The 23517-nt window shown below is 46.1% G+C and overlaps 2 protein-coding genes and 1 long non-coding RNA gene across 3 annotated transcripts; all 3 read right to left on the minus strand.

Annotated features, from left to right (window-relative positions):
* Positions 1-1865: 1865 nt before the first annotated feature.
* LOC112885566 lies at positions 1866-4976 on the minus strand. The gene is made up of 5 exons (XM_025951154.1): positions 4925-4976; positions 4573-4804; positions 3487-3832; positions 2234-3454; positions 1866-2141 (listed from the first exon to the last, which is right to left on the minus strand). The coding sequence occupies exons 2-5, from the start codon at positions 4782-4784 to the stop codon at positions 1866-1868; spliced, it is 2055 nt and encodes a 684-aa protein (XP_025806939.1). The 5' UTR covers positions 4785-4804; positions 4925-4976.
* A 1407-nt stretch (positions 4977-6383) lies between these two features.
* LOC112885567 (protein FAR1-RELATED SEQUENCE 5-like) lies at positions 6384-9395 on the minus strand. The gene is made up of 4 exons (XM_025951155.1): positions 8510-9395; positions 7359-8479; positions 7131-7262; positions 6384-6707 (listed from the first exon to the last, which is right to left on the minus strand). Exons 1-4 carry the CDS (start codon positions 9273-9275, stop codon positions 6384-6386), a joined length of 2343 nt encoding a protein of 780 aa, XP_025806940.1. The 5' UTR covers positions 9276-9395.
* A 5-nt stretch (positions 9396-9400) lies between these two features.
* LOC112886818 lies at positions 9401-10972 on the minus strand. Its single transcript, XR_003227439.1, has 5 exons — positions 10742-10972; positions 10470-10545; positions 9900-10294; positions 9643-9721; positions 9401-9534 (listed from the first exon to the last, which is right to left on the minus strand). It is a non-coding gene; the product is annotated as an uncharacterized LOC112886818 (long non-coding RNA).
* Positions 10973-23517: the final 12545 nt, after the last annotated feature.

A 23517-nucleotide genomic window follows, 5' to 3' on the forward strand; every position in this document is an offset into this window, starting at 1 on the left:
TAGTAGTGATGTGCTGTGTAAACATTTTCTTTTTTTTTCTTCTGCATCCCGCCTCAATCATCTGCCGTTTGATACAGTTCGAGCACATTTAATTTCCCACACCAGCGTCATTATGCTTCGTGACATCTAGTGTGTTAACGTCGTCCCTTCCAACACAACATGCAGTACTGTTGGACAGTTTTTTTCTTTTTTCTTTTGTTTTTGAGGAAACAGTGTTGGACAGTTGAGCCATCGATCGGTCCATCTACGCTAGCTATGTTAGAGCTAGGGATAGAGATTTTTTTTTTCTTTTGGCAGACGCTTGCTATTTTCATCAGAATATCATTTGAATGGTAACTTACTCAAATCTCAGATGCACATGCATGTGTAGTGCAACAAGCTTATGTCTAATTTTCAGAAATCTCAGATGGGCATCCAAGTGTTAATTACCATGCACATGCACATCCAAGTGTTGGCATAAGCTTGTTACCAGAAACAATCTCAGATGCATGTGTAGTGCAACAACCGTGCCAGCTCTAATTTTCAGAAATGAGTGAGCTGACACGGATGATTGTTTCTTCTTCTTCTTTTGAGCAAGATTTTTTGTTTCTGGTAGTGAGAAGGACTCTCTTCATGGAGCTCGATCATGTGTTCTAGCTACAAAGTTTCAGTCATGACCAAACCTAGCTTGAGCTCGATCATGTAAAATGATGACCCATGTATCGTAGTGAAGGTGGTGCGTGGTGAAGGACGAGGTTGACGGATCAGTGGCCTAGTTGACAAGAATGACGAATGGATGCTTCGAGCTGTGTATTGATATTTGGAAAAATTTCAATTTCTATTCTCGAACTAAAATGATAGTCTAATCTTCAACTATTAAATCGGACAACACGGTCTTTTAGATAGTTTCAAAGATGATTTTGTATGTTTCAAAAATGGAAAAGTTCTAGTTAGGTCTAAAAACTTAAACCAATTCATTTCAAATCAAAAACATATAAACTGGTATAAAAAATTTTCTAAAAACAAAATATATCTGTTGGTTTTATATTTCATTCTTATTTATTAAAAAAATATAAGGAACATAGAAAAATTAGATCTAAATAGCTGATAAGTAGAGTACGAACAAATAGTTACATTTCTAGAAAAATATTGGCACCTATTTTGTATTTTTCTGATTTAAAATAAATTATTTAAAAACTTTTTATTTAAATTTGAATATTTTTAATTTTTACAAAACTAAAAACCACCTTTGAAACCACTCAAGTGGCAAAATTTATCCGGTTTCAACAGTTAAATGGTTCTTATTATTTGATTTTGTAGTTAAAGATCGAAGATCAAACTTTTGTAATAATCCGTAGATGTAAAGTGGACTTTTTTCCCTTGATATTTTACAAAGACTTCTCTCTGTCTTTCCCATTGCGTAACAATAATTAGGACTTTTCTTTATTTCTGACCAACAAGATCGACAAAGTACAATTTCAGAAGAATAATCTGGTAGACCATTGAAATGATGAGGTGCAAGCTACCACGGTAGAATATAATAGAAGCCACGCACACATGCACTTTAGTCACAACAGGCACGCGCTGAAAGCACCAGCACCAGCAGATGCTCAACATATAACATACCCATAATCCCATCACGCTGAAAATTATAGTTTTAAATTATCGACTAAGGCGTTTAGCGGCAGAGCTGCCGTTACGATGTTTAGCAGGCTATAGCTGATTTTAACGGACTAAATACCATAGCAGTTGCTCATCACCGCTACAGGCTGGTTATTTAAAACCTTGCTGAAAACACAAGCTGACACACACCACACGTACAATATGTCCCCTTACAACACCTATAAAGCACCCTGAGCATCTATCTTACGCGCGCAATTTGGTATTTAATCCTGGCGTTCTGCGGCGTAAAGCAGACCCGTGATCCCACGGGGACTCTCCCCTAGTCCAGATAGGACCTCAGCGGCAATCTCATCCATCCGAGCTGTTAGTTCCCACCCGCTTTTCTTATATATCGTCCAGCAAAAGGATATCAAGGATTTCTTCAGCTTGATGTCCTCACGCCGGTCCAAGTCTTGCTGATCACGAGAAGAATCACTCCCATTCTCCAGGTCATCGGCTGCTGGTCGCGCAGGAGGCTTCCTCAGTATTTCTCTGAGCACCTGCAGCAGCAAAAGGTTCAGTTTTAGTTTTATGATGTTGGTAGTAAAATCTAAAAAGAAACCAATCTAAAAGGTCGGCGCATACAGGTTACCTTTGGCATCACATCGAACACGCCTTGCTTCACTTGTTCCCGATACTCGTCACTGCAATGTGCCCAGAGGTGCCCAAGGACCATTGCTGCATGTGCCATGTATGGGTCATTTTCGCAAATTGCTGTACCGAGGTCGCTGATGACGCCACCAACCGATTGCTCGGCGGCTTGCAGCTTCTCTCCGGCCAATCTCCGGATGTATCTCCTCTTCTTCACCCGCCCAACGGAAGAGATCGTCCTGTCAAAGCAATCATCTGGCAAGACAAAAATGTGCAGCAGCATCCAGATGAACACCCTGCAGCCGGGTGGCTGTGGCTCCACGGACAGGTCCAAGAGGATCTGGGTGGCTCGTCTCTTCAGCAGAACTGCGCATTCACGGCAATCGAGAATGCCGGTGATGGCTTTCATGTTGCTTGAGATTTGGGACTGCACCTCGCCAGTCCCAGGAGCAGCCATGAGGCTGAGAACGAGCTTCATCGACTCGTTTGCTATGTCGTACCATTGATCGTGGTAGTCCCCGTGGAGCTTGGCAGAGGTGAGAGGCGCCATGATCTTGCACACCAGGCCTGGTGCGTTGCTTATGACTCGGCAGTTGTCCTCGTCGGCGGCGAGCTTCCGGAGGATGAGCAGGCCTTGCTCCACCAGCACCTTGGAAGCCTCAACCATGCCGTCGATGGTGACGGGTGGTTCCGGTAGCCGCAAGAACCAGCGCTGCCGCTCGCATTCCTCCAGCAGCCACTGCCGCTCCAGGTCCTCCCACAGCCAGTGGTCTCCGCCTTCTTCGTATTCCTCCGGCAGCAGGGCGGAGACGCATCCGATGACCCCTCCCGGGAAGCTGTCCAGGTGGATGCTGCCGGCGACGTGCGCCACTACCCTCGCGGCGTGCTCCCTGATGTCCCTGTCGTACGGGCTCCTGGGACCCATCGTTTCCAGCAGGTGCGGGATCAGGGACGGCGATCCGGTCAGCAGCTCCTTTGCCAGGACCTGCTGCCCATAGAATCCCTTACGATCCAACCTGACCACTCTGCTAAGAATCTTAACCCCACAAATATAGCTGTCTCGCGACTTGTCGAATTCCATCAGCTTGTCCACAGCATAGGTGATGAGGTTCCTTCCTCTGGCGAAAGATGGCTCCTTCATGCACCCCTTAATGCTTTCATCCAGGTAGCCCGACACAAGTTCTGAATCTTCTTGCAGTTCGTATGAGTGGGCCACCGACTTCACTATGCCGATCTTGGCCCCCAAGCATGTACGGTCATGTAGAGGAAGACCACACCTTGTGCCATGGCTAAGGAGTAGAGAATGACGAGGGCCGGCTTCTTGTTTGTGCCATCGTCGCCACCAAAGTCATGTTGTATCAGCCGCCACAAGGATATTGCTGTGGAGGCATAGAGCCCAAGCAGATAGAGGACCACTATAGGTAACAACACAATAGCAAGCACCAGCATCTGACCAAAAAATAAAGCATATTTTCCTACACCGAGGGGTTTATAGACCGGTCTATAGTCATCAAGTCGATCTCCTTCCACAGCAACCAGCAAACCCAACCACAAACTAAAAATGTCGGTTGCCTTCTCCTTTAAAAGGACGTCGAACACCCTGTTAATGCGTAGGTTGCGAGCTAGATTAAGAAAGATATTTGCTGTCGAGGTACTTGGTGGATTTTTTTTATAAAAAAAAGAGAAGATACTAGGCAATATATTGCACAGTTGGATCCAAAACTACAAAGCATTCAGAAGATCTTACCATTAAGTAATAATTGCTTTATCTCTTATAGACAAATTAAACGTCCAGATTCATTTGACATCATACTTAATGCCTATTCTTAATATATATTTGGGGGCCTACTATGGGGTGAAAACCAGCCAACCTCCCATAATTTATATCTGCTAATTCTCGTCTGCCTAATAATGGCATATATAGGGAATTTGCCATGGTTGAATCCTGTGTATTCTGAAATGGAAGCTTAAATATGCATATATTTATATGGTGAAAATAAAGTGCTAAGCAAAATGTAACAAGGCCAGCTATGCAATCTTGCGCAGATCACCCCGCTAGCTAGTTTATTATGTGTATACAAAGTGATCCTCAGGGAAAACATAAAATAGGAATCTACTCCCTCGGTCCCAAATTATTAGTGGTTTTAACTTTTTTAGATTTATAGTTTTTCTATGTATGTGTGTGTATGTATATATATATATATATATATATATATATATATATATAAAGTCTAGGTGCATAGCAAAATCTATGAATTTAGAAATGCTAAAACGACTAATAATTTGGAACGAAAAGAGTATTATTTATCCATGGTTAAATTATGATGGAGCGATACTGACCCGGCTGTTTGGACGAGCGTGATGACCGTGAGAGCCCAAAAGTCTTTCGTCTCCAGGTCCGACACGAAGCCGCCGAGGAGGACGACGGTGGTCCACGTCAGCACCAGCAGCGCGAGCCCCCTGACGCCCATCGACAGGTAGCCCATGAACACGGCGTATTGGTTGATGGTCTCGACCTCCGGCCATGACTCATCATATAAAGGGTCGTCCATTGTGTTGATTCTTCCTCGGCCTGTGAACTACTGTGTTAGCGTACTAATCATCAGTTGTTTTGTGTGTTCATCAAGCACGTGTGCGTGTAAGATCATCATATATAATTAAGTAGTAGAGCGCAGAGTATTTGATCAATTACCTCTGGGTCTTAATCTGTTCAAAAGCAAGGAGGCCCCAGAGCACTCTTTTAATAATCTCCAATCAGCTAGGTCGGTAAATAGAAAATTAAACGAGTTCCCACAGAATAAGACTACTTGCTGAATAGTATATTTGTATCCTTTTTGAAAGAAAAGACCAGCTCTGATCTCACTCCCCTGCACAGTTGCGCACGATGAGAAGATGAGAACCCCTTCCTTGGTCGGGGACAAGAACCTAAGCTGAGAGCCTGAGAGCAGGCCGGATGCCCAAAGCTAGCTATATGGCATTGTTGCGGACCTTGGCTTTGTGTAATGAGGAGGGAAGGAATAGATTTGAGGAAAGGAAGAAAGCTACTGCAAGGCAGGGACAATGCTGGAGGAAAGATAAAAGGTAGAGGCCATCAAGACAACGCAAAAAATGGAGATTCCCAGAGGCAGTACCTTGTCTAAGGAGGGAACATTATCTAGATGTTTCTATCTTCTGAAGAAATACTAATTGACGTTGCTGTTTAGTCGGTATTCAAATTAGAAGATGAAAGAACAAACATAGTTGACGCATTTTCTCGTCCAATGAAGTTGGACACTTCTTTATTTTTTTTTATTATGGATAGCAATATTTTTTTCTAACGAATTGACTCTGGTTGCATGCTCAACATTAAAGTACAAGCACTTTTCACAATAGTTTGAAAAATATATTGTTCGCTTTCAAGATCATTTATGGGGCAGAAACAAAAGATATTCTAACTATTTAATCTAGAAAACAATTGGTGTACATCCATAAGCACATTATATCTCAAGGAAAGAGCAGATTTATCTGAAAGAGTATATCTGCATTCCCCTGCTTATAGGCACTTTGCGCACAACAACCCGCTTTTGGCTTCTTTTGAAACAAGGCACATGTTCTTTGCTAACAGTTGATGTGTCCCATTCATTTTTGCCTTTGTCGAGATAATGGCTATTGGAAGCTGGCCTCTTGATGTCTTCTTTCATGGACTCAACACAATGGGGATCATCTGTTCTTTTGCTGCTGCTTTCACCAGCACATCCAGGCATCCAGCTATCCATGGTTCCTCGTCACCTCTCTCTGTCTTTACTTTTTTGGTCTGAAGACTTTTCTCTTTCTATGGACTCAGCACCAGGTGGGATATCAGATTCATTGTTCCAACATTATGCACACCAGATGTCGACGTATCCTTCTGGACACGGAACGAGATCCTCTAAAGTCGGCAAAAACGACTTCCCTCTCTAATCACGCATCTGACCCGTTGCTTTCCTATCCAACCAGCAGTCCAGCCAACTCCAAACTCACAGGCCTATTCTCGGCCCATATCAGCCCAGCCAGCGACTCCTTTCCGTGGCTCCTCGCGTCGCCGTTCCCCTTCGCAACCGGCCGCCGCCGCGACGCTCGGAGTTCCTCGCCGGAGCTACCCTCGCCTCCCTGATCCGGCGGCGTTCCTCACCTCAGCGTCGGAGACCTCGGCCATCTGCAGCATCTGGCGCTCCTCCTCCATCTCCTACCGCATCCGCAGCGGCGCAGCAGCTCCACCTCGGCGAAGACTGGCGGGTGTTGCCGAGTTCGCGCTCCAGCTTGGCGTCGGCGGGCTCCGGCAGGAGGCGGTGCCGGTGCTCCTCCCTGAGGGTGGCAGCGGCCTCTAGCGTCCGACGCCTATCGTCGGCCATCCTCCGCAGGAGGCGCTGCAGCCTCCTGGCCATGACGCGCCGCTCCTCCTCCGGCTCGCCGATGTGGCAGCACGTTTCTCCAGCTCCGCCTGCAAACTCATATGGCTGCACAAAAGAATGCATATTAGTGCAAGTCTGCAATTTTCATATGGCTGATTACACAGAACTAGAAAACCAAAACTATCAGAACATGATGGCCAAGGAGGCTGTCGAGCCATTCTCTTGAGTGCATATGGGATATAATCTATAATACTAGAAATCATCCAAAACAGCATCTGTGATTGCTCCCTGAGAATTAGAAAAAAAATAATTCAACATAATAGGCCATCTATGATTGAGAGAAAAAGTGTATTACTTCGAAATATTACTAGAATTCAGCATCTATTCTCTGAAGCTCTCAAATTCAGCATCAAGATCATTGGTGAATGGTCCCTGGAAAAGAAAACAAAAGAAAAGTGAACTCTGTGTGTCATCAGTAGATTGATCACTGGAAAATAAAAGAAATCAAAGTGAACTCTGTGCAGATACCGTTAATAGTTGAGAGAATGTATTGATGGTCATGTATGCTTCAGACATCCCTTCCTTGGGTAGAGATGTACTAGTGGAAATATTTTGTACTGGTACACCATCAACAGATGACACTTTTATATTTTCTTGTTCCTGCTAATAAAAGAGAACAAAAATTAGATACAACTAAGCCTTTTTCCACTAAATACAATTAAAGAGAATGAGATATATTTTTCTGCTGCTACAAACCATTGAGCCTTGTCCCTTTTTCTTACTTCCCTTCTTTGTAAATTTGCGTTTCTTATCAAGCCATGTTTTTTGGCGCTTCCAGGTTTTTGTTTGCACCTCTTTTTTCTTTAGACGTGCAGTGCTCACCAAATCACTTGGGGGAGCAACATTTATTGGAACAGTGACAGGTTGCACATTATCAGTGCAGCCATTGATTTCTTCTTCAACTTGCTTGCTAAGCACACCAAGGGTGTTGTTTACTAACAAAGTGCAACCTGGATTGCTGGCTGCTCGGAGTGCTAAATTGAGAAATCTGCGAGTCATATCTTTGTAACGAAGCATATCATCTAATTTTGTATTCTCTATTATGTTTCGACCTTCATTGTCTTGTACGATTCCACAACGTGCCTCCCGTGTCCATCGCTTCAATACATATTGTGCAGGGAGTGATTTGATATTCATCAAATCAAGGACTTTTAGAGCATGGCCACACAATATTCCAAATCTATTGAACTGCCCACAACTGCATGTACTGGTCTGCTTTAAAGGATCACCGGTAACTTTGTACTCCTTCTCAAAGCAAGTAAAATTTTCATCAAGGCTCCCAATTGCTACAAGGTATTCATTATTGCCTTCCAATATTGTGGTGCATGCTACCAGTGACCTTTCATATTCACCTTGAAAAGCTTCAAATATAATTGGTGTGTAAAGCTTGCTTGCTTGGAGTAGCACAGGTGTCTTCACTTTTATTCTAGGCTGTTTTCTCCTTGATTCAAATTCAGCATCCAACTCTTTTTTTCTTTTATCTGCCACCACCCTTTCGAAATGCTTAAGAAATCTAATGATATCGAAGTCAGATTTGAAATGTCTCTTCAGCTCACTATTCAGACTCTCACTCAATTGCGTACTTCTCATCCCCAATGTGAAAACATCCTGCATATAGCATTCAGCCCATTTCTCTCTCACCTTGTATATACTATTCAACCAAGTTTGCTTGCTCGCCTTTGTCCTCATGAGCTGAAATGCATGTTCAAATGTAGCCTCATCCTCATACTCATACATACATGCACTAAAGTCGGAGAGAATACTTAGTTCTTCCTCACTGCCTTCGTCATCTACATGTTTGGGGTCTTTCTTGCTGCCTTTTTTCTTGCTGCCTTTTTTCTTGCTGCCTTCATCTTCATCTTCGGGTTCAGCTAGATGTTTGACAGCATTTTGCATAATGTGAAAAGTACACAAGCCATGCCATGCTTCTAAAAACACTTCCTTAACTGCTTTTCCCATTGCAAAATCTTGGTCAGTATAAATTGTTTTTGGTTGCTTGCCATTATGTGCTTTGAGGAAAGTCTCAAATAACCACTTGAAGGACTCAAATGTCTCATCATATAAGAGAACGGCACCAAAAACCACTGTTTCTCTAAACTGATTGAACCCAACAAATACACCAAAAGATCTACTTTCCTTGTTTGTTCCAAAAGTAGTGTCAAAACTGACAACATCACCAAAATATGCATAGTCAGTGAGCATTTTAGCATCAACCCAAAATATATTTGCTATTTGTTCTTCTATGTCCATCTGCAATGCATATTGAAATGAAGGGTTCTCAGCAATTTTATCTTGAAAATACATAAGCATGCTTCCTGCTTGACCATATGCCATCTCTCGCTGGCGCTTGGCCCGTAAATAATTCTTGTGATCACGAAGAGTATAACTGAGATTGGATGAACCACCAACTTGCACACACGCCAACTCATGTGCTGCTTTGGGCCCAATTCCTGCATCGTCAGCTGTTTCAATTTCAAAACCTTGTAACTCTGAAATTTTTCTTTGAGACACCATCAAGTGCGAGGTTTGTGGCAACTGAAGCATGTGATTGTGTTCCAAAATCAAATCAGCAACTTTATAAGTTTCCTTCTCCCGGTCCATTATAAGACCCATGCGAACCTGACAATCAGTTCTAGTTTCAGCTCTTGGACACTTTGTTAGATGATCCCTTTTATCTTTCTTTCTATGCCCCTCATTTGCACAAACATATCTGCAAGACCTAACTTTCCCATCTGACTTTCTTTTGTTTGTGTACATTTTTCTCACCTCAAAGCCTTTTTGACCCCCATAGCTAATCCAAAACATCCAGGCCTCATCTATAGTATTGAACTCCATGCCAACTTGAGGTAAAAGACTAGAAATCAAGCCTTCCCTACAAGAAAAAAGAATAAAGATGGCATGATATTAGGCAGCGAATTGAACGACTCAAATCTATACCCTATGCAAATAAATAAAAAGAAACAACCATGGCATTACGCACCTATTTTCTTCCATCTTCGGTATGCAGATTTAATTTTGATGCAAGAGAGTTGATGTTTCCTTCAAGCTTCTATACCGGTCTTTATTCAATCCATCAGTTCGAGCACAATTCAACAAGCGAGGACGAAAAACAATCAGAACAGAACAAGCACAGTATGCAGGGTACTAGCTAAAGAGATGGACACGGGAGCAGTTCAAGCACAATCCAAATATATTTTGGCACCAGTTTGCAGATGGATGGAGAGCATAAGCAGAAACCTGAGCCTGACGCACGGCCTTCGTCGATCCGCGATCGCCGCCGCACGACGTTCGCTGCTCGCGCCAAAAATGTGAGTCCGGCGCCAAAGCAGCGATTATTCGCGCCAGGAAACTTACAGTTCCCCACTAGCAGATATACGTACGCGTCGTCCCTGATGTTGGGCCGGCCCAGCAAGCCTAATGGGGCACCGTCCGTGAGACAGGAGATGGAACATCTGATGGTTGGATAGGAAAGCAACGGGTCAGATGCGTGACTGGAGAGGGAAGTCGTTTTTGCCGACTTTAGAGGATCTCGTTCCCTGGACACCAGAGGGATTTCCCCCCAAACCATGTGAATGATCTTACAAATCATATGGCAATCATATGACCTGAAACCAGGAGCCATCGAGCTTAACCTGCAAAATGAAGCAGTGGCCTGTGGGCTGTGGATGAAACCAAAGGAAATGAAATTTTCCTCAACAGCATTCACCCAATCCCTTCACCCAAATTTCATGAACAAGGCAACCGAAGTGAAATTGGCTGCGAAAGATTGAGCCTTTGCACATTCACATTGTCATTCCGGCACCATACCTGCAACTCTACAAGGATGTGACGGCGATTAGCCCGGTGCGAGGGAAACAGGCGGCGTGCTTCGCGCTCGCTCGGCCTGCGTGTTCAATTTTGGGGTACAGGGTTTTCAGTTCGTGATTTTTCCAACCACGCCGCACAAAATTAGAAGATTGCTTACAAATTCGTGGGGTAAAGGAGATCAATTTGCAGAGAATCGCAGCAAGAAGCAAAGAAAGAAAAGTGCAGATTTTTTTCTAGCGGAGAGAAATGGGAGGAGATGGGGAGGCACGCACCCTTGAGCCCGGCGACGGTGGTGGCGCTTGCGGGGAAGGAGACGACGAGGCAGGTCGCAGGCGGTCATCGCAGCTTCTGCGCTACTCGCCTCTGGGCGGCGCTTTGTGCCAGCGGAAGGGAGAAATTTACGTTTGATACTGCCCGTGCGAATTGTTTGCTTCTTTTTTCTCCAGGTTTCCATCCTTTTCTTTTCATTTTCCTTTTTCTACCTAGGTGAATGGACAATATTACCCTGCTCTTATCCTTTACTTGCTTTCCTAGACATCTGTACTGTTTTGAGCCGGAACGCAATTCGAGGTTGAACTAGGAAAGACGTAAAACCAGTAGAGCCACAAAAGGTACCTCCACCAGTTCTGGCTCCGGGGTGCTACAGTACGTGGAACCCAAGCACCCCGGAGCTCTCCCAAACGAGGCCGAATTTGTCTCTTCCGGCGAAGAAAAGATTGTTGCCACCGGCAACGACACCGGCGCTGGCGCGGGCGATGTCGGGCACGGTGGAATTGAATCGCAGAAGCTTGTCCTTGAATACGGACGCCGCCATCGAGTCGTCCACCGAGGTCGCATGCGCCAGTGGCCTGGAGGAGGTGGCAGTGCAGGTGCGCTCCTGTTAGCATCAGAGATAGCATGGAAGTGGAAGAAGAAATGACCAGAGTATAGAGAGAAAGAAATAGAAGAGGATAGAAGATTGGCGTTCGGAGGACAGATTAACTTGGAGAATGGGTAAGAGTTCATACAACTTGTTCAATCCCCCTCTCTCCTCTCACCGTCAATATTTAACCAGCACGCTCACTCTATTACACCAGCCAGGCCCGATGCGTGCCCACATGCACTCTCAGTGAACCCACTTGCTACCTGCGACTCGAACATTCGGCCTCCGGATGCGACGGCCCACGACGGTGGTGGCCTCCTCTGGTACACGGGGCCTGACATTCCCTCTCTGTTGAAACGCCGCTTGATCCCAAGCATGCGCAAAGCGAAAAGCTTGCTTCAGCATGATGAGATCTTCCCACGTTGCCATGTCTTCCGGCCAGCCCGATCACTTGATCAGAACCGGCTGCACGTGCTGAATGCCGCGGTGACGAGGCGCCTCTGCAGGATGGATTCCGGGACCCTGGGAGAATCCAGATTAGTGGGATCAGACAGTATTACCTGATCGGTTGAAGACAGCTGGTTTTAACTGATAGACATGAAACACCGGGTGAATAGCTGAAGAACTTGGCAGATCGAGTTTGTAAGCTACCTGACCAATTTGGGACAGCACCTTGAATGGACCGAAATATTTGAAGGCCAGTTTCTGATTGGCGCGGGGAGCCAGAGACGGCTGCACGTACGGCTGCAACTTAAGAAAAACCATATCACCCATAGAGAACTGCCTTTCAGATCAACCCTTATCAGCTTGTTTCTTCATACGAAGTCTGGAGCGGGTCAGGTGCTGTTTGATGAGAGAACGCATAAGCTCTCGTTCCTGAAGCCAAGAATCCAGGTCGAGAGATGACACTGAGTCAATGGTAGACACTCCAAAATGGCGAGGAGTATAACCATAGAGAGCCTCAAAGGGAGCACGACCACTAGCAGAATGTTGACAAGTGTTGTACCAGAATTCGGCAAGGGGAATCCATTGGAGCTACTTGGTTGGACAAGCATTAACGAAACATCGAAGAAAAGTTTCCATTGTTTGGTTCAATCTCTCGGTCTGGCCGTCATACTGAGGATCATACGCTGATGACATCTGCAACTTCACATCAGCTAGGGAAAATAATTCCTTCCAAAACATGCTAGTAAAAGTTCTATCACGATCGTTGACTATAGCAGTTGGTAACCCATGTAATTTGTATACCTGAGCCATAAACACTTTGGAAACTCCCGCCGCTGTGAACGGATGGTGTAATGGAATAAGATGGCCATACTTGGTGAAATAATCTACCACCACAAGCACACAATTGGCATTACCAGACTGGGGCAATCCCTCCACGAAGTCTATAAAGATAACTTGCCAAGCCTCAGAGGGAACTGGTAACGTCTGCAAAAGACCAGGGAAGATTTCACATAGTGCTTGCTGGCACACAGTGCAAGATTTCACATAAGAAGCAACAGCAGCTTTAAGGCCCTTCCATGCAAATAACTGTTTGATCCTTGAATAGGTGACAGGAATGCCGGAGTGGCCACCAATGGCACTGGAGTGACAAGCAGTAATTAACTTAAGTTGTAGAGGTTTGTTGTCCCCAATCCATATCCTTCCTTTGTATTTCAACAGACCATTGTTGTGAGAACCGCCCAATTTAACACCATTTTAGACGAGTCGCCGGTCGTTATAATTAAGAGGAGAGCTAACACGCGCTCGCGCTTCGGCGTGCCACGTGTTAACCCACATCTAAATCGTGACGACCAACACGACATTCACCCAAAATGAGGCTAAATCCGGTAGTCCCGGTATGTGCTCCACCATATGCCCAAGATCATGCATATACACATACCGTTCACAATCTAGTATTTCGCCATTGTACCACAAAGAGCAATTTTAAGCAGCAAGTTCAAATTGAAATTACGGTTCAACACGAGTTACAAGCCTTGGGCTCACAATCCAAAATAAAAGGGACATAGATCATGAAGTTTAGTGTGACAAGATAATTTCCCAAAAGACGAGTACGCAGCGGAAAAATAAAACGCGCAACGAGACGGAGTCTTGCTCAAGGACGCCGTCGACACCACAAGGACCTACTCCTCGCCCGCACCGGGATCGGCGGGGTAGAAGTGGCCAAAAACAATTTCCGGCTCACCTGCAACTTAGTTAAGAAATATAGCAACATGAGTACAAAGGTACTCGCAAGACTTACGCGAATAAATAAACAAGGAGTATGCAAATGAGGGCTCACAAGAAGGCTTTAGGGTTAAGTTGTTAGCATAAGCATGAACTTCCTAACCAAAACCTATTCTAGCAATCCTAGCATTTTTATTATCTTGCCCAACCCACCATAAAATTTTAGTTAAACATTGACCAACCATAAGAGGTGACATAAGCATCATAAACCACATGCGACCAAGATCGATACAACTACGAAGAATTCGTCGAAACTTGAGCTTGCTCATAACCGAGAGCGCGGCAATTCGAATTGATTTATTAACCTTGCAAGGGTGTACAACTTTACCCACACGACACAAGGACCATGCGACTCACCCAACCGATCACGTGGGGTGAGGGGGTACTCGCGTCCACCTTTCCCGACGAGTTCTAACCGTTGAACATCACGCCTAACTTGCGCGGAGAGTTACCTAGGTCCACCGGGGACACCCCTAAGGCTCTCTACAAAGCCCCACGGCCACGCATCTAGGACCGTGCATCAACGATTAAAACTAGAGGGTATTTGGTTTATCCACCCCATGAATGGATATGTGGTAGTACGATAAGTGCTCAATTTCCAAGGTCATCCACGGACGGTCCTTAATCGGTTTAAGCGGACTAAGCCTCCGAGACTCCTTTCTCTAGGCCCTACCTTCCGCTCAAACCCCAAAAACACACTTCCAACTAGACCGATCCAACCAACAACCCGACACCGGATAATATGTTCAAGATAATCAAAGGTGGTGAAACAAGTGATCCTATTCCAACTTTCCCTACAAGATATATACCAACTCTAAGCACAACTAAGCATTTAGTTAATTAAGTTGCAACTAGCTACGTGTGCCAAGGACATGGATATACAAATCAAGGGAGGACATTGCATGGAAATAGGACCAACGATGCAATAGATAAGTATTTATCATAAGCATAGATACCCAAGTGAAATAACTAAATTTAAGCAAGTTAAATAGGTCAAGGAAATCATGCTTAGCTGCTTGCCTTGGTTCTCTTCTTGCTCAACCACACACTCGGCTCCCGGCTCGGTCTCAACGAACTCGGTGGGCTCAACGGGTGCGTCCTCCGGCGTCTCGGTCACTAAAATGCATGAATGAAATGTATGCATTAGGATGATGCCAATGATGTGAAAATGAGATGATATGCCATGATATAATAATAAAAGAGAAATGTCACATCAACGCGAAAGTAATACCATCATGGCACTACAAGCTCGATTACTAATTTAAATACTAAGCCCGAAGGCAAACTTGCTCATGCAACACATTAACAAGAACAAATCATGATTTAATTTCTGCACCCAGAGGATCTCAAAATAAACTCATGAGAGTTGAGTTTGCATCGAAAACTTATTTGCAGAATTACTTATGATATTTACAAATTTCAGCCACTAAATTCAAGATAAATCTTACAAACCATGCAAAACATTTTCAAAAACCCTAATAAAATCACCAGAGGTACAGGACATGATAACAAGGATAACAGAAGTGGTTTTACCATTTTATCAATTTTCTATCAAAAGATATTCATTTTATAAGATTGCAGGCAGCAAAACTAAAAACACATTAAAAACCTATCAAACAGTACTGGAACATATACACCACTTGCACTATGAGAAAGAGAATTTGACAGGGAATATAACAAACTTTAGTTTGGCATTTTTAGAGCACCACAAAATAAGATCAACAATTCACTTGGTTTAACAAGAATAAACTATAACTTAAAATACAGGACTCTAACATGCATAAAATTATTTTATCTAAGTAGATCTATTACAGAGGATTCAAACAAAACAAATTTCACAATTTTTGGAAATCTACAACAAATTCTACGCAATTAACAAGATCACATGAAATGATGAAAGCATCCAAGTGGCCAGCGCTAGATCCACCCGGATCTAGCGCCCCTGGGCGCCGACAGGCGGGCCCAGGCGGCCAGCGCGCGGCCCGGCGAAGTCAAGGCCAGGGGGGGCGGCCTTGACTCGCCACGGCGCGGCCGGGGCGCGCCCACGGCGCAGCCCGCGCGCGAACGCGCGCGCGCGGCGCGACGCGGCGGCGGCCGGCAAGGGGACGAGCGGCAGGGGGCGAACGGGGCGGGGAGACGCGCGCGCCAGCCGCGCGGCGAGGCGGCGAGGCTCACCCGCGGCACGGGCGAGCGGAACGGAGCGGCGGGCGGCGGCTCGACGGAGCACGGCGGCGGCGGAAGGAGGCGCTCGCGGGGGAGGGTGTTGCGGGCGAAGGGAAGGCCGGCGGGCGGGCGGAACGGGGCGAGGAAGGTGAGGGGGTGGTGTGGCCGCGCGGAAATGGGCGGAGGCGGAGCGACGGCGGGGGATTGGGGCGGCGGCGGACGGCTCGGAGCGGAGGGAGAGGAAGGGGCGGGGGCGTGCGGTTTGAATGGGGAAGGAGGAAGAGGAAACGGCGAGCGCGGGGGAGGAGAAAAGGCGCGGCGCGCGGGACGCGAGGGGGCGGCGGCGGCCACGCTGGACAAGCCAGCGGCCGCCGGCGTGCCGCGCCGCGCGGGCGCCCAACGGGCGGGCGCAGAGGCGCGGGCGGCACGGAGGGGGAGGCTGACGCGTGGGCCCAGGCGCGCGGAGGAGAGGGGAAAGAGGCAGACAGGTGGGGCCGGGAGGAAAGGGAGAAAGAATAAAGCAACGGTTCAACTTACAAAATCTAAAACATGCATTTCCCGGGCTCCAAAATTCACCAAATTTTTACTGATGCTAGATTAGATCATCAAGAACACAATGCAACAACAAGATCATAAAGATCTAATATGTATTGCTCACAAAAAATCAAACAACATTGCAGTTTTCAAACTTTCCAAGAATTTTATGGCTCGGCAGAGACATCCAAAAATTGAATAAAAATATCCAAAAATCACCATTTGAAATCTAGTATTTGAATAAAATATTTGGGGGCACAGCCACATAGCAAAATTTAAACTTACTTCACAACTTGCACCTAATTCACACAAGAAAATGGATGGTCAACATGTAATTAAGTGCATATGATGCTCCATAATGCTTGGATGATGCTCATGATGATGTTGCTTAATTTTTAATCCCGTGCTTTTAAAATTTGGGTCATGACAATTCTCCCCCCCTTAAGAAAATCTCGTCCCGAGATTTGGTAGATAGAGAACGATAAGTTTTCGAGTGTAATAAGGCCATATTCACCTAGACAAGAGAACATCGAAGAAAGGATGTACCAAGCATGGGTGGTGTGGCGTGGTAGGGCATCCCTACTTTCTCTTTGATGGCGATTGTGTACACATATAAGATATCTAGAAGGATGAACTTCTTAAAGAAGGTTGGGTGCGGTGGGAGAAGCTTGAGGACTCACTCATTGGAAGAAGAAGTCGGGGTAGTCTTGACGCAAACGATCCTCGCGTTCCCATGTGGCTTCGTCTTCGGAGTGGTTGCTCCATTGAACTTTCACAAACTTCACCATACTTCGCTTTACTTTCCTTTCAATATGATCTAGGATGGCAATAGGATGCTCTTCGTAGGTAAGACCCGCTTGGAGATTGAGCGATTCAAGGTCGATGGCGTCGGTAGGAACACGAAGGCATTTCTTCAATTGAGATATGTGGAACACGTTGTGAACGGTGGAAAGCGATTGGGGAAGATCCAATTGGTAAGCCACCATTCCAATCCTTTTAGCGACTTGGAACGGTCCGACGAAACGAGGTGCCAATTTACCCTTGACCCGGAAGCGACGAGTACCCTTGAAAGGAGAGACCTTAAGATAAACATAGTCACCGACCTTGAAATGGAGTTCACGGCGGCGACGATCGGCATATAGCTTTTGACGGGATTGGGCAATGCGAAGATTTTCGCGAATGATCTTAACTTGGTCTTCGACATCTTTCACCAAATCCGGGCCAAAGAAAGGCCTTTCCCCGGATTCGGACCAATTGATGGGCGTTCTACAACGCCGTCCATAAAGAGCTTCAAAGGGGGACATCTTGATACTTGCTTGATAGCTATTATTATAAGAGAATTCCGCAAATGGCAAACAAGTGGCCCACTTCTTCTCATATACTAGAACACAAGCCCGTAACATATCTTCAAGGATTTGATTCACCCTCTCGGTTTGGCCATCGGTTTGAGGGTGGTAAGCGGTACTATAGGTGAGGTCGGTTCCCATGGCTTCATGAAGACTTCTCCAAAAGTGGGCAACAAATTGAGGACCACGATCGGAGACAATTGTTTTGGGAACACCATGAAGACATACAATGCGGGTGAGATACAACTCCGCATATTGCTTGGCTCGATAGGTAGTCTTGACCGGAAGAAAATGAGCCGATTTGGTTAAGCGGTCAACAATTACCCAAATGGAATCATACCCATGAATAGTCTTCGGCAACCCGGTGATAAAGTCCATTCCAATATTTTCCCACTTCCATGATGGAATAGGCAAAGGTTGAAGGGTACCGGCCGGTTTGAGATGCACGGCTTTAACCCTTTGGCAAACATCGCACTCGGCGACATATCGAGCGATTTCCCGCTTCATGCGAGTCCACCAAAACCTTTGCTTGAGATCTTGAAACATTTTTGTGCTACCCGGGTGAATCGAGAATTGAGAATTATGAGCCTCATCAAGAATTAAGCGCCTCAAGTTGTGATCCTTAGGCACGACAATACGTTTCCCAAAGAATAGGGCCCCTCGATCATCATAAGAAAAACATTGAGCTTTACCCTCCTTCATGAGTGTACGAATTCGGGCCATACCTTTGTCATTTCTTTGAGCTTCCTTAATTTGATCATAGAGATTGGACTTGATTATAAGAGCACCGAGATGACCTTCCTTGACCATTCCTAATTCAAGTTTCCGGAATTCATCACAAAGAGTATGAAGAGGAGGTCCCATGGTCAAACAATTGCATTGAGCCTTGCGGCTTAGTGCATCGGCAACGACATTTGCCTTGCCGGGATGATAGTGGACTTCAAGATCATAATCTTTGATTAACTCAAGCCATCGACGTTGCCTCATGTTGAGATCGGATTGGGTGAAGATATATTTAAGGCTCTTGTGATCGGTGTAGATATTGCAATGATTTCCAAGAAGATAGTGACGCCAAATCTTTAGAGCATGGACCACGGCCGCAAGCTCCAAATCATGGGTTGGATAGTTTTCTTCATGACGCTTGAGTTGACGAGAGGCATAAGCCACCACTCGGCCTTCTTGCATAAGAACACAACCAAGACCGACGCGAGAGGCGTCACAATAGACATCGAAGTCCTTGTGAATATTTGGTTGAGCTAGAACGGGAGCGGTAGTAAGACGATCTTTAAGAGTTTGAAAGGCTTCTTCACAAGCTTGTGACCATTCGAACTTGACCCCATTCTTCAACAATTCGGTCATAGGCTTGGCAATTTTTGAGAAGTTTTCTATGAACCGGCGATAATATCCCGCAAGCCCAAGAAAACTCCGAATATCGGTGATGCTTCGAGGTTGCTTCCAATCAAGAACATCTTGCACCTTGCTAGGGTCGACGGCGACGCCATCCTTGGAAAGAATGTGACCAAGGAAGGATACTTTCTCGAGCCAAAACTCGCACTTGCTAAACTTAGCATAAAGACGATGCTTCCGAAGTTTTTGTAACACAACATGGATATGGTGAGCATGATCATCCCGAGTCTTTGAATAAATAAGAATGTCATCAATAAAGATAACCACGAAGATATCGAGTTCCTCCATGAAGATACTATTCATTAAGTACATGAAATACGCCGGGGCGTTGGTGAGGCCAAAGGACATGACGGTGTATTCATAGAGACCATATCTAGTAGAGAAAGCCGTTTTCGGAATATCTTCTTGACGGATTTTGATTTGATGATACCCTAACCTTAGATCAATCTTGGAGAAATAGCAAGCTCCCGATAATTGGTCAAACAAGATATCGATTCGAGGAAGGGGATACTTATTCTTGACGGTGACCTCATTCAACGGACGGTAGTCGACGCACATCCGTAGACTATCATCCTTCTTCTTCACAAAGAGAGCCGGGCATCCCCAAGGAGAGGAGCTCGGACGAATAAAACCCTTATCCAAAAGGACCTTGAGTTGCTCTTTCAATTCTCTTAGCTCATTAGGTGGCATACGGTAGGGACGTTTGGAAATGGGAGCCGTCCCGGGCATTAATTCAATAACGAACTCCACCTCTCGGTCGGGAGGCATGCCCGGTAATTCTTCCGGAAAGACATCCGGATACTTGCAAACCACGGGAATATCTTCCAACGCCGTGGTTTCGGTACCCGCCAAGGAATAGAGACAAGCTTTCTTTGTGGCGAGAGAGAGGAGAACCCTATCCCCGGAGGGGTGCAAGAGATCGATGGTGCGTGGCCCACATTTGATAACCCCATCATGTTTTCCCAACCAATTCATCCCAAGAATTACATCTAAGCCTAGCTTATCTAGGATGAGAAGATTTGCTCGAAAAGTGGCTCCCTCAATAAGAATTGGGACCTTATCTACAAAGTGCTTAGAGATGATTTCCCCACCCGGTGATTCTATGTGGTAAGGTCGTGGTAGGGTTTGCATTTGGAGTTTGCTAAGCATCATGAACTTCTTGTTAATGAAGGAAAGGGTTGCTCCGGAATCGAAAAGAACGAGGGCGGGATGGGAGTTTATAAGAAGCGTACCCATGAGCACTTCGGCATCGTCCGGAACCTCTTCCGCGGTGGTGTAGTTGAGACGGCCACGCTTAGGAGCTTGCGATGGCTTGGCTCCTTGGCGTGGGGCTTGCGGTGGAGGGTTGTTCGGTCTTGGTGCATTGGAGGGGCCGCCTTGCCTTGGTGAAGGACAATACTTGGAGATGTGACCCGTGCCACCACAATTGTAGCACGGACCCCTTGGAGCGCCGCTTGGGTTGTTCCAAAAGGCATTAGCCGGCCTTGGGGGTTGTCCTTGAGGTGGTTGAGGATGACGTACCACCCACATCGGGCGCGGTGGTTGCGCACCCGGCGCGCGCGGTGGGGGAGGTTGAGGCCCCACACGTGGGCGAGATGAGCTACCACCCGCCGAGGTAGGAGCGGGACGCTTGTGCTTAGCTTCGAGTCTCTTCATCTTGTGCTCGGCGCGGATAGCAATATTCACCATGTCGTTGAAATCATCAAACTTGGTGGTGGATAGCTTGTCTTGTAGCTCTTCCGAGAGGCCGTCATAGAACCTCTCCCGCTTCTTGGCATCGGAGGACACTTCATCGGGTGCATATTGAGATAGAGTATTGAAGGCATTGACATAAGCCATTACATCCCGATGGCCTTGGGTGAGGTTGAGGAATTCCTTTTTCTTGATGTCGATGATACCTTTAGGAATATGGAAGGAGCGAAAAGCTGTCCGGAATCCCTCCCACGTGAAACGGTGATTGGCGGGTTGAGAAGCCTTCCAATTCCGCCACCAAGCCCCCGGGGCATCATGGAGTTGGTGAGCGGCGAATAAGACCTTATCATGCTCATCACATTGGATGAGATTAAGCTTCTCCTCAATGACGTGAAGCCAAAAATCCGCGTCAAGAGGATCCTTAGAGCCACGAAAGATTGGTGGGTTGGTGCGGAAGAAATCCCCAAACTTGTTCACTTGTGGCTCCTCCCTAGGAGCTTGAATTCCAATATTGCCCAAGTTGCCGATATGATTGACCAATTGCCCAAGTAGTTGAGTTTGTTGGGCGAGCACATCCGCGAAAGTGGGGTGGACGGGAGGTCCGGGAAGATCGTTGTTGTTGTTGTTGTTGTTGTTGTTGTTGTTATTGTTGTTGTTGTTGTTATTGTTGTTCCCACCCGAACCGTTCCCGCGGTTCGCGCCGGTTCCCGAACGCAAATTCATCCTAGCAAGAATTTAAGATAAGTTAGCGACTGAGGAAGAAATGATAAACTTAAGGAGAATGATGGAATGATAAGGCGTAGATAATGACTTGACTTAAGATTGTGATTCGAACGGTAACTTATCAAGAAAATGTATAAATGTGACGAGTGACAAAGATTTGATCATCACCATTCAAAGTCACTAGGGCAGATTTAGAGAGCAAGAAAGACGGGAAACGGTCACCCACATGATTTATAATTGTTATATGTGTATGCGTGCATGCATGCAACATATGAGTGCAATATGTCGTCACCTCACATCGTTTCCGCATGATAATATATGGCTCATATCTAACTCTTAAGGAAGCACGCATGAAAACATTCAATTAACTCACATAATTAAAACACTAATAACACATCGAGGCATAACCATAATCATGCGATTAACTTGACCTTAGCTCACAAGCATCCAAAAGAGTTTAACCATCACAAAATGAGCGCGTCTTAACGTTCTAGCGCTTAATTCCACCTTACAACCACATTACCCCAAGTGCCACGTCCCTCCTACTGGCACTTGGACTAATGGGCGACTTTTCCCTCTCTCTAGTCGATAAGCCATCATGGGTCAAAAGGCTCCGGAAACCCCAAAAGACTAGCGCGGGTGGCGGGCACCATGCGGAACCGACGCACGGGCAACCCCATCGTAATGGGATTGTATGGACCCCGCGTCTCGGCCCAAGTACCCACCACATGCGGAAAGCGGTGCGACGGAGGTGCTTCCTCATGCGGAGTGTTCCGCGCCCAGTCATCCATGATCTTCCTTGGCAACTTCATCGAACGAAGGTAAGGCTCCACTTGGTATTGGAGGCGGACGAGACGACTCCTTGTCTCCTCCAACTCCCATACCAAACTCCGGTGCGCCATCTCGTAGGCGGAAATGGTGTCCGCCATGCACGTCTCCAGAGTGTACGGTCCCATCGGAGGCGAGGCAACATGAGCAATGGGATCCTCCGGTCCCCTCACCGGAAGGTAGGTGAACGGAGCCTCCCAAAGCTCACGGTGCTCGTAGCGAAGACGGGCGATGGCTTCACGTGCCACCTCTTGAATCACCATCTGCACGGAGGTACCACAGGCGCGGAAGTTGTACCTCACAGCTCCCACCACCCACCTTGGCTCAAGGTGGAGGCTCGCCAAGTAGTCCACCAAACCAACACCACAGCCACGAGCATAGACCTCATACTCGGGCCGGAAAAAGTAGTGCGAGCTCCTCAACATCTCGTTGAGGATCGCCGGGAACCCGATCGTGTCCGGAGCGCGAGTCGCCATGATCAAAGTGGCCATCTATTCAATAAAACATAAGAAATTAAGCATATTTAATTGACAGGTGAAGCATTAGAGAGAATAATAGCTCTAAGACAAAGGGAGGAAGTTAGCAATCAATCCTTAAGTTCAAATTTTAGAAAAATAAATGTTAATGCAAGTATTCAATTTTATTTCGCTCTCAACCCCCTTTTAGCAAACTTTTAAGTTCACTTCGTGGAACCTGGCTCTGATACCCGCTGTGAGAACCGCCCAATTTAACACCATTTTAGACGAGTCGCCGGTCGTTATAATTAAGAGGAGAGCTAACACGCGCTCGCGCTTCGGCGTGCCACGTGTTAACCCACATCTAAATCGTGACGACCAACACGACATTCACCCAAAATGAGGCTAAATCCGGTAGTCCCGGTATGTGCTCCACCATATGCCCAAGATCATGCATATACACATACCGTTCACAATCTAGTATTTCGCCATTGTACCACAAAGAGCAATTTTAAGCAGCAAGTTCAAATTGAAATTACGGTTCAACACGAGTTACAAGCCTTGGGCTCACAATCCAAAATAAAAGGGACATAGATCATGAAGTTTAGTGTGACAAGATAATTTCCCAAAAGACGAGTACGCAGCGGAAAAATAAAACGCGCAACGAGACGGAGTCTTGCTCAAGGACGCCGTCGATACCACAAGGACCTACTCCTCGCCCGCACCGGGATCGGCGGGGTAGAAGTGGCCAAAAACAATTTCCGGCTCACCTGCAACTTAGTTAAGAAATATAGCAACATGAGTACAAA

Source organism: Panicum hallii, chromosome 3 (genome assembly GCF_002211085.1).
Source record: "Panicum hallii strain FIL2 chromosome 3, PHallii_v3.1, whole genome shotgun sequence".
Classification (NCBI taxonomy): domain Eukaryota; kingdom Viridiplantae; phylum Streptophyta; class Magnoliopsida; order Poales; family Poaceae; genus Panicum; species Panicum hallii.

Coding starts and splice junctions, on each gene's coding strand:
- LOC112885566 (XM_025951154.1), bottom strand. CDS start 4,784: ATGGACGACCCTTTATATGATGAGTCATGGCCGGAGGTCGAGACCATC. Junction 3,833..4,572: donor ACGCTCGTCCAAACAGCCGG/GTCAGTATCGCT, acceptor ACGCATTAACAG/GGTGTTCGACGTCCTTTTAA. Junction 2,142..2,233: donor TGTTCGATGTGATGCCAAAG/GTAACCTGTATG, acceptor TTGCTGCTGCAG/GTGCTCAGAGAAATACTGAG.
- LOC112885567 (XM_025951155.1), bottom strand. CDS start 9,275: ATGGGTCTTATAATGGACCGGGAGAAGGAAACTTATAAAGTTGCTGAT. Junction 8,480..8,509: donor ACCCGAAGATGAAGATGAAG/GCAGCAAGAAAA, acceptor GCAAGAAAAAAG/GCAGCAAGAAAGACCCCAAA. Junction 7,263..7,358: donor AAAAGGGACAAGGCTCAATG/GTTTGTAGCAGC, acceptor TTTTATTAGCAG/GAACAAGAAAATATAAAAGT.